Source organism: Sus scrofa, chromosome 7 (assembly GCF_054392235.1).
Source record: "Sus scrofa isolate SSC_HxYL_T2T_F1_AM1 chromosome 7, Sscrofa_HxYL_maternal_Yorkshire_Landrace_v2.0, whole genome shotgun sequence".
In the NCBI taxonomy this organism is placed as follows: Eukaryota; Metazoa; Chordata; class Mammalia; order Artiodactyla; family Suidae; genus Sus; species Sus scrofa.
Window position 1 is genome coordinate 76997843 of NC_139389.1, and position 16690 is coordinate 77014532.

At 39.5% G+C, this 16690-nt stretch overlaps 2 protein-coding genes across 25 annotated transcripts in view; one reads left to right on the forward strand and one right to left on the reverse strand.

Moving 5' to 3' along the window:
* The window catches only part of HECTD1 (HECT domain E3 ubiquitin protein ligase 1), a 104025-nt gene extending 98534 nt beyond the window's left edge, over nt 1-5491 (forward strand). For all 14 annotated transcript variants that reach the window (XM_013978136.3, XM_021099880.2, XM_021099877.2 and 11 more), the window contains 5 exons: nt 136-214; nt 339-432; nt 1221-1371; nt 4274-4418; nt 4530-5491. In XM_013978136.3, coding sequence (XP_013833590.3) covers nt 136-214; nt 339-432; nt 1221-1371; nt 4274-4418; nt 4530-4667 — 607 coding nt within the window. In that variant the 3' untranslated portion in view covers nt 4668-5491. The remainder of the gene's footprint in view (nt 1-135; nt 215-338; nt 433-1220; nt 1372-4273; nt 4419-4529) is intronic.
* Nucleotides 3354-16690, reverse strand: part of AP4S1 (adaptor related protein complex 4 subunit sigma 1) — a 52325-nt gene continuing 38988 nt past the window's right edge. For 2 of the 11 annotated variants that reach the window (XM_084966280.1, XM_084966281.1), the window contains exon 5: nt 5351-8206. In XM_084966280.1, coding sequence (XP_084822406.1) covers nt 8111-8206 — 96 coding nt within the window. In that variant the 3' untranslated portion in view covers nt 5351-8110. 11 annotated transcript variants of the gene reach the window in all.

The window sequence follows — 16690 nt, forward strand, 5'->3', positions numbered from 1 at the left end:
TACTTAACATCTAAGCTGGTATAGTGATTTTGTTATTGTTGGGATAGGGGAGGGGTTTATGGTTTTGACAGCAATGTTTTAAAAATTAAACACCCATAGCTGAATGTTAATCTAATTCCTTTTTTGTCCTCCCAGTTTAAATTTCCAGTTTTGTCCTTCCTCAAGAATATATGGTTTTACAGCTGTGGATCTCAAGCCAAGTGGTGAAGATGAGGTACAAATTTTGCTTTTGTTGTATTTCTGAGTTCAGGAACATGCTCTTAATGGGCCAGTTGTATTAGGTACTACTGAAATATTTCTAGATATTAGTAATAATGTTGGCAAATTTTTCTTTTCAGATGGTAACAATGGATAATGCAGAAGAATATGTGGATTTGATGTTTGACTTTTGTATGCATACAGGTATTCAGAAACAGATGGAAGCCTTTAGAGGTAATTTTTAAGGCTCTTTGGCTTAATTCCTCTCCTTTTACTTTGAGACAGTTGAGATTAAGGTACTGCTATGGTCGAATATTACTAATCTCTAGATTTTGTCTTTGCAATAGTTAGGTGCTGCAGAGTACCCAGAACAGCTTGAAACATTCTCAAGCTGTAGCATACTCTCAGCTTGCTCCTCTTGAGTAATGAGGGACCCACTTGTGGCTTCCATTTGCTCATTTGTAAGTGGATGTAAGTTTGCATATTTTCCACATAACATGATGGGGATGAATCAAACCATGTTAGAACCTAATTCAGGTGAAGATTGAGGTCAAATACACTGTTTTTTTGTTTTTGTTTTTCTTTTATGGCTTCATCCATGGCATATGTAAGTTACCAGGCCATGGGTTGAATCCAAGCTGCAATTGCAGCAATGCAGGATCTTGTACCTCACTTTGCCAGGCTGGGGATTGAACCCGTGCCTCCACAGCAACCTGAGCCACTGCATTCAGATTCTTAACCTCCATGCCACAGCAGGAACTCTAGACTGTTTATCATTTATTAGTTTTGAAAATGAGAACACAGCTTTGACTGGCTTATATGATACAAAAGATCCATTGGGAAATTATTAGAATTTGGCTACTGACCATAGTATCTGAATATTCTCTCTCTGTATACATTAGTGATACTAAGCAAAGATTTTATCTTCTATCCATTTAGTTGAATATTTTGATTTGAAATTATAACTTAGAAACCGAATTATGTGTTTTGTCTTTTTTGTTTGTTTGCTGTGTGTAATATAGATGGATTTAATAAAGTCTTTCCAATGGAGAAATTAAGTTCCTTCAGCCATGAAGAAGTCCAAATGATTCTTTGTGGAAACCAGTCGCCATCCTGGGCAGCAGAGGATATAATTAATTATACTGAACCTAAGTTGGGTTATACACGTGATAGGTATGTATTAGTTATTTTCTAAGATCAACAAAATTTTTTATGTCCCAAAATCAAATGACAGGTAAATGACTCAGTGAATTATATTCATAAAATGAGAAAGCAGTTAAGTCTTATCATTACCAAAATGCATATTCATTGATAAGGATGAGTTCACACAAAAAGTCAACTTGAATCTCCACTGATGTTAAGATTCCTTTTCTCACTGTGTTTTAACTGTTCATTATTTTAAAAATTGGGTCAACTGTTGAGGGAGAGGGACGGACTGGGAGTTTGGGATTAGTAAATGCAAACTATTACATTTAGAATGGATAAACAACAAGGTCCTACTGTATAGCATAGGAAACCATATCCACACTTCCCAGATAGACCATAATGGAAAAGAATATAAAAAAGAATGTGTACATATATGTGTGTGTGTATAACTGAGTCACTTTGCTATATAACAGAAATTGACATAACATTGTGAATCAACTATAATAAAAAAAGTTTTTTGGAGTTCCTACTGTTGGATGGGTTGGATCCAGCATAGTGGGTTAAAGGATCCAGTATTGCCACAGCTGCAGCATGTGTTCAATCCCTGGCCTGGGAACTTCCATATACCTCAGGTGTGGCCATTGAGAAAAACTGGGGGAAGGTGGAGAGTTCCTGTAGTGGCTGAGCAGGTTAAGAACCCAACTAGTATCCATGAAGATTCGGGTTCGATCCGTGGTCTCACCCAGTGGGTTAAGGATCCAGCATTGCCGCAAGCTGCAGCATAGGTCACAGATATGGAATGAATCTCGCATTGCTGTGGCTGTGGCTTAGGTCCAGTGCCACCCCTAGCTTAGGAACTTCCATATGCTGCAGATACCACCCTAAAAAAAAAATAAAAAGAAAAAATTTTATTTTACTTTTTTTTTTTTTTTTTTTTTTGCTTTTTAAGGCCGCAACTGCAACATATGGAAGTTCCCAGGCCAGGGGTCAAATTGGAGCTGCAGCTGGCCTACACCACAGCCACAGCAATGCGGGATCTGAGCCACTTCTATGACCTACACCTACAAAAAATTGAGTCAGTTGTAAACCCTAAGTCTTTATTGCTTTATGCAGAAATTCCAGGGCCGGGGATCAAAACCACACCATAGCAGTGTCAACACTGGATCCTTAACCTGTTGAGCCACCAGGGAATTCCTTTATTGCTTTTATATTAACTTTTATTTTCAGATAATTTCAAACTTACAGAAAAGTTGAAGAATAAAGAATTACTGTATATCCTTCACCCAGATTTCCCACATTTAACATTTTGCTATATTCCTTTTACATTATCTCTATTTACACACACACATTTATTTATACATACTTTTTTTCTGATCCATTTGAGGATGTGTTCCATATATGATGTACCTTTACTCTGTCATACATAGTGTACATTCCAGAGAATATATTCTCCCACGTATCCACACCAGCAAATTTGTGATTCTATACTCTTAGCAAATCTTTAGTCCATATTCCAGCTTTGTTGATGATTCCATTGTCTTTAATAGCATTCACTTCACTCTCATTCTTGCCATATCAGGAAATTGTATTTAGTTGTAATGTTTTTAATCTGAAACAGCTCCTCAGATGTTTTTTCTTTTATGCCACTGATTTTTTTTTTTTTTTTTTTTTTAAAGGCCACATCCAAGGCATATGGAGGTTCCCAGGCTAGGGGTCAAATCGGAGCTGTAGCCGCCAGCCTGTGCCACAGCCACAGCCACAGCCACGCCAGATCTGAGCCATGTCTCTGACCTACACAACAACTCATGGCAACCCTATATCCTTAATCCACTGAGTGAGGCCAGGGCTCGAACCTGATGGATACTAGTCAGTTTTCATTTCCACTGAGCCACAATGAGAACTCATTATGCTGCTGATATTTTTTAAGACTGTAGACCCCATGTTAAGTTTCCAGATTAATGTAAATGAGAATGTATTATTTTAAAGTTAAATGGCATTTTTTATATAGCTTTTTCTTTTTTTCTTTGTCTTTCTGCCTTTTCTAGGACTGCACCCATGGCATATGGCGGTTCCCAGGCTAGCGGTCTAATTGGAGCTGCAGCTGCCAGCCTGCGCCAGAGCCACAGCAACACCAGATCCAAGTCACGTCTGCGACCTACACCATAGCTCACGGCAGCACCAGATCCTTAACCCACTGAGCAAGGGCAGGGATCGAACCCGAAACCTCATGGTTCCTAGTCGGATTCATTAACCACTGCGCCACAATGGGAACTCCTAGCTTTTTCTTTTAAGTAAACTTTTTATTGAAGTATAACAGAGAAGTACACTAATTACATGTATAGCCAGGAGAATTTTCACCAAATGGACACACCTGTTTAGTTGGTACCTAAATAAAGTGAGAAACAATTCCAGAGTCCCTTTCCCCATTTTATTCTTTTCTAGTCATTAAGTCACTATTCCCATTGGATAATTTTGTTTTGGAATAGTTAATGAAACTGTGCAGTATGTATTCTCTGAGGTCTGTTTTTCTTTTAACTTAATTTTATAATTTTAAAATCCATCCATGTTGTGGCATACAGTGCTAGTTTATTTTACTATAACAAAAATGGATTATTTCATATCCTTATTGCTAGTTTAGCCATGAAATATGCATTTGTATCTTGAGCTTTTCTGATTTGCCAGCTTTGTTGCATATTTGCTTCCTATACTTCATCAGTGTTTCAACTCTTAGCATTTATAAGATAGTCTTTGAAGGATTTTTAACTAGTTTGTATCAGCCCAATTCATACTTAACCCAAGAGTCTCTAGACAGTGTTATTCTTCTGACATGTATTTGCTGTTTTGAGTAATTGTCAGCTTACAATGTAGTGGTAGTGTTTTCCATTTAAATCAGCTATCAAATCAATACACTATATTTTTCTTCTTTTAGCCCTGGTTTCCTGAGGTTCGTGAGGGTTTTATGTGGCATGTCTTCAGATGAGAGGAAAGCATTCCTGCAGTTTACCACTGGTTGTTCAACTCTACCCCCAGGTGGACTAGCTAACTTGCATCCGAGGCTTACAGTTGTACGCAAGGTACAAACTCTAGCTAATGAGAAATCCAAATGGAATTTAGTTATTTAAGGATTGAAAGAAATGCATATTTAAAATCATTGTCTTCTGTTATTTTCAATTCTCTTTCTGTAGGTTGATGCTACTGATGCAAGCTACCCATCAGTGAATACATGTGTGCATTATCTAAAGTTGCCAGAATATTCTTCGGAGGAGATCATGAGAGAGCGCCTGCTAGCCGCCACAATGGAGAAGGGCTTTCATCTCAATTGAGCTTTGAAGTGCAATGGGAGACATCAGAGACTTTTAAAATACTAGTGAAGCCTCTTGTGTTTGTGTGCAGAGAAGTATATGATCCTCCATGCTAATGACACTTGCCTTTTTTTCCACCATTAAGGCTTTAAGAACATGTGGAATAAGTTCGTTAGCTGCTAATGACAAACAAATCCTTTAACTACCCAGCCAGCAAGTATATAGCACAGAACACTGTGTGTTGCTACAAGGGCTCATGTGACTGGAATAAGGTGGTCCTACTTGACTGTTCCAAAGAGCAGCTTCTCAGATCTTCAGTGTTCACTGGTAAATTTCTAACAGTGTATTTGTGTAAAGTTTGTCATTTCATACTTCATACACTACAGTTGCCATCACTGATCCCTGTTTTGCTGGCTTTTAAGCTACTTGGTCAAAAATCCTGCTTCCTTAAAACATAGAGAGTTAATGAGCATCTCAAGCTTTTTCTTTTCCTTTTTAATGATGCCTGCACTATCAGAGTATATCTAGTGTTCTCTCTTTTGTTTGGCATATAATCATGCACAACCTTTTTATTTCTTTGAGGTGGGAGTATATTTTCCTTTCCTAAATGCCATCCTATAAAGATCAAATTCTTAAGTGTGTTTGTGCAGTTCAAAAATAAAGATATATTAAGGGGAAAAAAAAACACTGGTCTGGATGCAAGGCACACTTAAAGCAAGTTTTACTTTGGGTTGTATTTTCTTTGTATATTATAAACATTTATTTAACTTGTTGCAGTTTGAAGTAAAAAAATTTCCAAAATGTATGCTCAACAATAATCATTAAAATGTTTGCAGCGTACAAAACTGTGTCATGTGACTGTTTCACTGCAGCCATCAGACCTAAGAGCCTAACTTTATACTTTCCATTTTGAATCCTTGGGAGTTTAATTTTTTGAAATTACTACAGGAAGAAATATATTTTTCTATGTAAATACACTTACTGAAACTGGAAAACTAGGAAAAATATACCTTCACATGCTTGTGATCCAACTCTTTTGTTCTGTCTTAAAAGTATACTTCAGATAAAAATGGCCGAGTTATTTGCGTTAACGTTTTTTAAGAACCAGATCTGCTGTTTACCATTGTATCTTCAGGAGTATGTAAGTCTAAGGTCCAAGAATGGTTTTCAAATGTTGTGTTAGTGTGAAAAGAAACCACTGGGATACTGCTATTTCCTCATTTTGAAAAAGGGCCCGTTTCCATTTTCCATATTCCTGTGATTTATCATATCTATTTTTTTGGGGGGGGGGGTCTTTTTTTGGGGCCGCACCCGCAGCATATGGAGGTTCCCAGGCTAGGGGTCTAATTGGAGCTATAGCCGCTGGCTTACACCAGAGCCCCAGCAATGCCAGGTCCGAGCCGCACCTGCGAACTATACCACAGCTCACGGCAATGCTGGGTCCTTAACCCACTGAACAAGGCCAGGGATCAAACCTGCAACCTCATGGTTCCTAGTCAGATTCGTTTCCGATATGCCATGATGGGAACTCCGATTTATCATATCTATGCATTAAGGTAAAAGAAATGTCACTATGCATGATTTAGCCAAGTGGCTTTTTTAAGAGTAAAAAGCATTTTTTGGAATTTCCCATTATTTACCTGTTTAAAAGGTACATTCCCTTTCTACATTAGAAGAGATTTCTCCCACTGCAGTCAATCATTGAGTAGTGTTTCTATTCTCTACATGAGAATGTTGTGGCTATGTAATCAGAAGCAAAATTTAAATAATTTACCTTATTAGCTTCACAGTTCTCTGTGAGAATAAAAGTTAAAATATAATAGCAATATTTAAATGTATGACCTGTGCTTTAATCCAAAAAAAAAAAAGTGGTGGTAATTATCTCAAAGTCATGGATGCATGATAAGTTTATACCAGCCGTAGAATTAAAATTCAGTTTATGTGTGTAGTATTGCCATTATTTAAGTCTCTCAAATATCAGTAACCAGCTTTTATCAAGACTATTCTAGCACAGGGGTTAGCAAACTAGCCTGCCATTTGCTTTTGTATGGTCCATAAGCTAAGCATGGTTTTAAATTCAAGTGGTTGAAAAAAATCAGAAGAATAATACCTTATGGTGTGAAATTTTATGAAATTTAAATTTCACTGTCCATAAATAAATTTTTGTTAGAACACAGCCATGCTGCTTTATTTATGTATTAACTTTAACTAACTGAGTAGTTAAAGCAGAGACCATATGGTTCACAAAGCCTAAAATATTTACTGTCTAGCCCATTGAAGAAAAGATCTGCTGAATCTTGGCCTAGCACATCCATTATACAGTAGGTAAAATGGATGAGCTTTACACAGTTACTAATTCTGAAATGTCAGGAATCTTCCTATAGAAAGAAAAGGCCAAGAAGAAGGTACAGCTGACCAGTCTGAGGCATAAATTTCATGAGTGAGAAAATGACTTAGAGCTGGTAGTCACAGTTTAGCAATAACCCCGAAGTGAGATGACAACACAGCCTGTCACAGAACAGTCACATTACAGTTCACTTTGCATGAGTGAAGTATCATTAGACTTTTACTTGGGTCTCCACATACACTAAGCTCTTGAGTATTTTTTCCTGTGGTATCTACCTAGTATTTTTTTTAAATTGTTATTCTCTCAAGGTACTAAAATCTGTGCCAAGATGTTATTTGAATGCTATTTTGGTGTGACCCAAAAATTAATTTTATTCACTCCCTAGTTACTTCTGGTGTACCAGTTTCAGCAGTTACCCAAATGTGCTACTGATTAAGTGAGTACCAACTAGGACAGTGTTTCCCAACTAATGTGTTTCAGAGAGACCTCCAAAGCCCTTTGATCTAGACTGGGCTTTCCCCAGACCTTGGCCACTTAATGCAAAGGTGGGGCTATAATATGTATATATACACACCATTCACTGTTCTGGCAGGTCAGAAGCCTTCCTGAATGAGTCCAAAACAACTAAGGTTTGCTTTTGGAGTGCATTATTGACTGGTTGCCAGGGCTTCATAGATGTGAACTTTGAAATATGTAAGTATATTTTTTAGAAACATAAAGAATTTAAACAAAATCCCCCCATATATACCACACCACACCCATACCCACACCTACACACATGAGAGAGAGAGAGAGAGAGAGAGAGAAAAGTCAAAACAGTACTAAATCAATTATCAGTACCCAGAATGTCCTTTTATATCCTCTTTTGGAGGATAGAGTGTTGCAAGTGAAAGAACTCTTGCAGTTCCATTGAATGGTACAATATCCTCCTGTACCAAGACTGTATTTCTCTTTCCTCCACTGTACCTGCCCTCCTACCTGTACATGCACATAAACATGTTTTTACCTAAGACAGTTCGGTATCTTCTGTTGACTGAGCAGCAAAAGCATATATGTGAAAAGGTTTGGAAGCATCAGGGTATTGCTCTTCCATAGTGCCTTAGAGGTTTTCTTTGCTTCAAGACATTTCCAGTTCTCTTGCAGTGTGGTGGGTTAAGAATCCGGCGTTGTCACTGCAGTGGCTTGGGTCACTGTTGTGGCGCAGGTTCACACTCTTCCATATGCCACCAAAAAGAAAAGGACATTCCAGGAGAAGGGGTTGAAGGAGTAAAAGGGAGGGAGAGACATTCATTTCAGGGCAACCTGAACAGAGATATTTTCTTGCATTCTGTTTTTAAACTTTGAACTAAAGTAAATTTCATTTACAAGTAAGTTTAATAATAAGACAAACTCTTTATAATAAGGCATATAGGATAGTTGTAAGAGCTGTTTTTAATGCTTAACCATTCATTATTAGGTAGTAATGTTCTCTATAGAGTTAATTGCATGATAACATTGTATTTGCCAAGTACCCATAAAATGGATATCAGGCTTTTATATGCTGGCAAATAAAATTTAATTCTGCAATTTTCATCAGGTACATGAATGGAGTGAACTTTTGACTTTTTAAGACTTCTAAAGGAAAAATATAGCATTCAGAAAATAATGTCATTCAAAGTGCTGTGTGTGTTTAAATCAGTTTAAAAAGTTTACTGGCTGGGCTGATAGCTGCCACACTTTCTTCCCAACCCATGCTTCTATTCCTGAGTCTAATTTGCAAAAGGAAGCAGAGACCAAAAAAAGGGTCCCTTAGTACTCCACAAAATTTAAACAAGTGAGAAAAAAAAAAATGCTTATGGTTAGAAAATGAAACTTGTCTCTCTGTTTAGGGAAAATTTTTCTTTGTACATCATATTTTAAAATGTGTTTCATTTTCCTTTTAGGAATGGTGGACAACACATGTTTAAAATGTCCTTGGGGAGTTCCTGTTGTGGCTCAGTGCAAACAAATCTGACTAGCATCCATGAAGACGCAGGTTCAATCCCTGGCTTCACTCGGTGTGTTAAGGATTCAGTGTTGGCGTGAGCTATGGTGTAGGTCACGGACACAGCTTGGGTCCTGTGTTGCTGTGGCTGTGGGGTAGGCTGGCAGCTATAGCTCTGATTCAGCCCCTAGCCTGGGAACCTCCATATGCCGTGGATACAGCCCTTAAAAAAAAAAAAAAAAAGTAAAATGTCTTTAGGAGGATAGCCCATTTTGCAATGTATGGTCTTCCAGATTCTTTTGGGCTGTCCATGTTCAGGGGTATTCCATGGTGTTCTCATTTCCTATAAGTCGATGTTGTCTGACACAGCCTTTCCATTTTCAGCTTTCTGACATCTTATCAAGAATTAGTAAAGGGGCAAGAATTCTTGCCCGATTTGTTTCCACAATGCAGCCGTTTAACACCATCTCATCCAAAATGATGTGTACTTTATCCAAATTAAACATTATCTAGGGTTATATTAAGGAAATTAGGGTTATAAAAATGTTAACATTCAGTACATAATAACTTATGACTTAGCCTGGAATTTTTCCAGTGTAATTTAGCCTAAGCATGAAGGGCTTTTTTTAAACAATTCCTGAAATTAAATTTAAAATTAGTGTTTACATTAGAAATTATTTCCTTCATGTACATATTCACACCTAGTTTCACTTTGGTTGGGCTAATTGGACAACAGACAAAGAGCTACACCTTTTAGAGAGGGAATCTACTAAGAGCTGGAGAACAAAGCAAGGAAAATTTGGCAAGAGTGTATGTAATCTGAACTCAAGAACAATATTGTCTTCCTGGACAATAACAACAGTAATAGCCAAGACCTACTGAATGCTCATTATGTTCTAGGCATTGTGTTGAGTGTTGTACCTATATTACTTCAGGCTTGTCTACAACTTTGTGATGTTTGCGTATGTGGCTAGTAACTGCCAGAGCTGGAATTTAAACCTAAAGTTTGGGCTTAACTGCTCTGCTACTTCCAGACTTCTCAGGAGAGGCCTGAGGCTGCTGAATATAATCTTTCCCTCTGCCCTCAAACCTCCATCCCAAAATAAATGCCTTTATAACATTGCATCTTGAGCATCCTCTATGTCAGACAGGCTGAAGAAAAAAATAGCCATGAGAATAAATGAAGAATGCTGACTCAATTCCCAAGGAGATATAAAATTCTGAATTTTAAGAGTACCTCTTAAAAGTGGAGAGTTCTAAAAATACTCATTTGAGAATTATAGAGCCACTTTAGCTTTCTGATGTTCTTTATGGAGCCACAGCAACGCGGGATTCGAGCTGCGTCTGCATCCTACACCACGGCTCATGGCAATGCTGGATCATTAACCCGCTGAGCAAGGCCAGGGACCGAACCTGCAACCTCATGGTTCCTAGTCGGATTCGTTAACCACTGCGCCACAAAGGGAACTCCTAAACTTTTTTTTTTAAAAAATTACACCTGGATGTCCTACTGCTCTTAGAATATGAATGGGTCTTTAAGAAACATCTACTTAAGGAATTCCCGTTGTGGCTCAGTGGTTAATGAATCCAACTAGGAACCATGAGGTTGCAGGTTTGATCCCTGGCCTTGCTCAGTGGGTTAAGGATCCGGCGTTGCTGTGAGCTGCGGTGTAGGTCACAGACTCGGCTCGGATCTGGTGTTGCTATGTCTCTGGCATAGGCCGGCAGCTATAGCTCCAATTGGACCCCTAGCCTGGGAACCGCCATATGCCGTGGGAGCGGCCCTAGAAAAGGCAAAAAGACAAAAAAAAAGAAAAATCTACTTAAAAAACAACACTCTTTTTCATTGACCTAATAACAAAAGGCCACACTAGGCTTAAAAGTGAGCCAAAGACTGTTACAAGGAGAGCATATCCAGGACTATGCAGAATCTTCACAATGAGAATTTTCTAGACACTAATATTTGTGGGTAATGTGAACACATTGGCCCTTTGCAACTTAGCTAATTCTATGGGAAATTGAATTAAGGTATTAAAAAAAGAGAGCAAGTTTTTCCCCCCATCCTAAAGAACTTTGCTTAGCTAGGATCTTAAGAAAAAGAAAAGAAAGAAAAAAAATCAAATAAGACAAGGGGTCTGAGACCAAAATCTAGAATTAGAAATTTTTGTTTCTAGGCTGGACTCTGCACTGAAATTGCTTTTGAGATCCCTTTTGAATCAATGTTACTCAGTTTTCTCTCATTAAAAGAGAACTATACCACCACAGTGGTGTTAAAATACCGTGTTGAAAAAGTTTTATAATCCAAAGATCAAAATTCCAATTTATGTACTGGAAACATTTTAATCACTTTAATTAAAAAGTTGATTTCAAGTGGCACTAATATTACTGGGGCCCTTAGATACTCAACTCCAGTCCACATTACATAGAAATTCAGAAAGTCTCTTGGGTTTCAGGGTTGGGAGAAAGTGGGGCTTTATGAATCTGCTCTTTGAGAGGCTGTTTCTAGTTCATATCAGCTCCAACTTTAGGGTGCCCATGAGAGGAAACAAGATGCCTGACGGATCTTTAAGTCAGTTGAAATCAGTATAACCTGAAGGTTTGGACCCTCTTAAAACAGTCATTCTCAGCTCATCACATTAATAGACCTGTGCACATTAATAAGCCTGTGCCTTTCTTGCTTCCTCCTATTCCATATGTCAGGGTTAATGTGTGTTTGCCTTTCTTTTTTTTTTTTTTTTGTCTTTTGTCTTTTTGTTGTTTGCCTTTCTTTATTGCCACAGCACTTGGCATATACGTTATTTTTTGGTCCCTGCTCACCTGGCTTATAGCCCAAATACTGTTACTCTTGGCTTTGTTACTCTTGGCTATGAGTACACAAGTTGCTCATAAACCAAATTAAGATGTGAACAACAGCAGGATTCTTACTTTAAAGGAGTCACATGATTCTAAGGGAAAATCAGCTTTCAGGCTTTGCCTCATGTTGGATTTGGTCTGTGGTTTCCCTATATAGTGCCAGAAAGTTGCATGATTATTGGGGGTTCGAGCCAGATACTCAGACAGGTAGTCACATGCCCACAGTACAGAATGACTTCACCGAGCAACTCATGTTTCCAGGATGTTGGGAAATTCAGACTTACTGAAGGACCTTGTCCTTGCAATGTGAGGATGTCAGTGGTTGATATGATTCAGCAGTAAATTCTAATCTGAATTTCAAAACATTCCCCTGGTTGTTCAAGGGGACATAAATGTGAATTGCTGATCCTCCTCCTGCCACAGATGGAGTAGTCCTCGGAGTAGCCTGATCCCTGAACCAATTCAAATAGATAAATTTAAATTTCCTTCTGTCTCAAAGAAAATCACCCTTGATTAGTTGACACTTTAAAAGTCACTAAGCTTTTATTGTCCTTAGTGAATATATAGGGGGATTCTACAGGGCATTTTTCATGCAGCCACCTGTACTTCCCAGCTCTGCTTTTCTTTATCCCTGGCTGTCATTCCTACCTTGCTTGGTTTCCAAGTTCTGGCTTCTGGGTCTGGTGAACAAGATTGAGTCAAGGGCCTAATATTCCAGTCCCAAATTGGCCATGGACAAAGCAATCATCTAACTGGAAGACATTATTAATAGGTATATCAGAGTAAAGCTTTTTTTTTTCTGGGTCACTTAAGGACAGTTCCCATGGGCTCCTGAAAAACAGTTTATTCTGCTAGTGGACTACTTGCACAGAGCTTAATGAGGTATTAACACAGAACCTAATAGAAACTTAGAAGTCATTCATAGGGTTGTCTCATTCTCTATAGATGTACTTCACTAAACAAATGCAACAGACCTGAACATCTAGAATTATTGGGGGAAAAAATCAGGTGTTAACTCATTTAAAAAAGATTCACAAATTATGAATTCCTCTAGTGCATTTAATTACTCACTTGCTGAATGAAGTCTGTCTATTTCAAACAATCGGTCAGCTATTTGTTGTTGTTTTTAGTAGACTAGGATCATGCTCATTAGAAATGGAAACTTAAAGACAGTAAAGCGTCGAATTTAGACATGTTCAACCATTGTCACCCTCTCATCCCAATTCCTTTTCCTTTCACAAAAGTTAGGTCTTCAGGAGTTCCCGTCGTGGCGCAGTGGTTAACGAATCCGACTAGGAACCATGAGGTTGCAGGTTTGATCCCTGGCCTTGCTCAGTGGGTTAAGGATCCGGCGTTGCTGTGAGCTGTGGTGTAGGTCACAGATGCGGCTCAGATCTGGTGTTGCTGTGGCTCTGGTGTAGGCCAGTGGCTACAGCTCCAATTTGACCCCTAGCCTGGGAACCTCCATATGCCGCAGAAGTGGCCCTAGAAAAGGCAAAAAAAAAGAAAGTTAGGTCTTCAAATGAAGGGGCTCCTGGGGAGTAATCTGGTTCTAATTATCTAGACATTGGAGTCTAAGAGTATTTTCTTCAGAAATATGAAAGCCTGCACTAAGGTCAATGCACCTGTCATTTCTCTCTTTTTTTTTTTTCCCCAAACTCTCTGTTGCTTCTCCTAACTTGCTGCCACAATTCCTAAGTACAACAGAACCCAGAAGCATGGAACAAAAGGAGAGGGATACAGCAGAGGGACCTGCAGGGGAGGGATAGGAGGAAGAGTAGGGGATTAATATGACACCTAAAGGACTCAGAAACACACTTAAAGGAAACAGAGATATAGCTAAGTCTAGGGAGAGCCAAAGCAGCATGGAAGCAGCCAGAACTGTTTAATCTGGAACTTTCACCTCCCTTTCCCAGGTGAATGGCTAACTCCCTTGGGGACAGTTCATAATTCTGAGACTTGCCACATTCATGATGGCCTGACAAGAATGCTCATCATGGAGAGGGCCCTACTCCCTCCATGCCTGCCCTTCCCAAAGACTGGACTAGCTGCACACATTCCCTCGGGCCCACAGGCCAGCTCTTTTCTCCTGCAGACCTGTTTTCAATGGACATATTTTCAAAAGAAAAAAAGATGTTTAGAGATCTCTGAATGTGAACTTCACTGTTGGAGAGCATGCTCTCATCAAGACAATCAGATACCCTCTTCAGAATTTTTCATCATGTCTGACTTCTCCAACCAAAGGCCAGTGTTTCTCTAAAATTTCCCTAATTCAGGAAATACTGAGACAGCATGGTGACAGACAATTTACAAATATTTTCTTGGAAATTAAATTGCTATAGTATACTCCAGATGATTATAAATTTTCTAGAAAATATATCAAATTTAATCTCATATCAAGTTTATAGCTCTAGAATCAAAGGCCCTGGAAACCCAGAGACTGGTACCAGCTCTGTCTCCCAGTAGCTCTATGAATTGGGACACAGAACCTCTCTGGGCCTCAGCCTCTTCATCTAAAAAGTAAGGTTTTAACCTGGTGATTATGTAGTTTTCCCCCAGCTCCAAAGCAGTCAAATTCTATGGCTCTAAAAGTAACCTTCAGGGAGAGGAAAGCTCGTTTACTCTTTCCTGATTTTATCAAGCCATTCTTGATGTAGTCACATGCTACACCACACCACAAAAGAAATCCTTCTGTGGAGTTCCCCTTGTGGCTCAGTGTAAACGAATCTGACCAGTATCCATGAGGACCTGGTTTCGATCCTCACTCAGTGGGTTCCAACTCACTCAGTGGGTTAAGGATCTGGCATTGCCATGAGCTGTGGTATGGGTCACAGATGCGGCTCAGATCCTGCGTTTCTCTAATTCAACCCCTAGCCTAGGAACTTCCATATGCTGCAGGTATGGCCCTAAAAAGAAAAAGAAAGAATGAAATCCTTTTGTAATAACAAGTAATGATTGTAACTCTCTCAGAGAACATGGAGAAGATTTCAGTTCCTCTAGAAGCCACCCTTTCAGTGTTGGATGGCTTTCCCGAAGAATGTCTTTGTTCTTGCCCATATTCCCCTAGTTGAACAGGTACATTTGTGATTTCTCATTAAATCAGGCTGAAATTATCTCCTACTTGGAGAAGTCCTGTTCTGGTTTCTGGACCTCTAAAGGTGTTTGGATTTTAGGAAAGTAGTGAAGGCGTGCATGACACCACTCCTGACTGCAAACCTTGGGGTGCTGCTTACTTTTGCCTGGGTTCCTCCATTCCTCCAGAGTACGTGGTAGATAACTAGCTGCATCACAGAGAGTGCAGGCAGGAAGGGGGCCCTTCCTCAGTGGCAGGAAAGAGAGCATGTTTCATATCACCCATGTGGGCCTTCACAGCGCTGTTCACTGGTGTCATCCCTTGACTGTTTAGCAGAAGCATTCTATTCTATTCATACGAATTGTCTGGGGATTTCAGCAAATCTGGGGCTCTGAAGCCAAGCACTTTTTGAGAAGTGCATCACCTAGTTCCTAAAAGCTATCTTAATTCATGGAATTTGAAGTCTTTAATAAGTCTACCAAAGTATGTGGAGGGGCAAACTTTCCCGATAGAAGTCCTCAGGCAACATTTCAGCCCCGTGGGTGCAGCGGGACATGACTAGAGTAGGGGAAGGGTAGGAGAGCTACTTCAGGGCACGTGAATGATTGAGGTCACTGATGTGCTTGGTCCCCAGGGTGCAGGCTGCCCCACCCAATACTACTCTGCAACAGAGTTTCCACTCAGTTGAAGGATTTTCAACAAGTCAGAATTTCTGTCCTGCTTTCTTGAGCTTAGATTGTTTCTTTTTAATATCCCATCTGTCTTGCTCTGTGACATTAATCTTACTAGAACTAGAACAAGCCTGCACTAGGGAGAAAGGTAAATAGTGCATTTTACTGCCCAGTGGTAACCCTGCAGGCTCTGGAAGACTGCCCCATTCTTAGAAGACTTCAGGGTGGTAAAGCCTCTGGATAAAAAGACTACAAATAAAGCACTTCTTGGGAATTCCATAAGATTTTGACTCCCATCTTCCTGTTGCTACAACAAAACTGAGCCTTAAGTCGTATCTGTTTTGTGTGGACTGACATGGAAGGCTTACTTTTTTTTTTTAACTTAATTTTTTAAAAATCATAGTTGATTTACAGTGTTAATTCCTACTGTACGGCATAGTGACCAGTCATACATATATGTACATTCTTTTTCTCATACTATCTTCCATCATGTTCTGTCCCAAGAAAGTGGATATAGTTCCCTGTGCTGTACAGTAGGACCTCATTGCTTATCCATTCTCACTGTAATAGTTTGAATCTACCAACCCCAAAATCCTTATCACTTGTATGTGAAACCTAAAATATGGCACAAATGAACCTATCCACAAAACAGAAACAGACTCACAGAGAACAGACTTTTGGTTGCCAAGGGGGAGGGAGAAGGGAGTGGGATGAGTGGGATGGCTTTCTTAACCTGAGCAAATACAAAGGCTCTGAGTGTTGGGAGAACTGACTCCAGGTTGCTGTTAAGTCAGCTGCTGATTTTCAATCTTTCAGGGCCTAAGGGAGCTTTCCCGGCACAGTGTCAGCAGCTCCAGCAGGTTCCTGGTTACATGCTACCAGAGTGATGATGCAGGATGCCTGGGGCCTTACACAGAGGGACCAGGAAACTGAGGCTGTACCTCTAAAAGGCTCCCTTGTTTTACTATTAAAAAAACTGGTGTGTAGGAGTTCTCCTGTGGTGCAGTAGGTTAAGGATCCAGCATTGTCACTGTAGTGACTCAAGTCACTGCCTGGGTGTGGGTTCAGTCCCTGGCCAGGGAACTTCCAAATGCTACAGGCACAGCCCCCTGCCCCTCAAAAAAAAAGAAAAAGAAA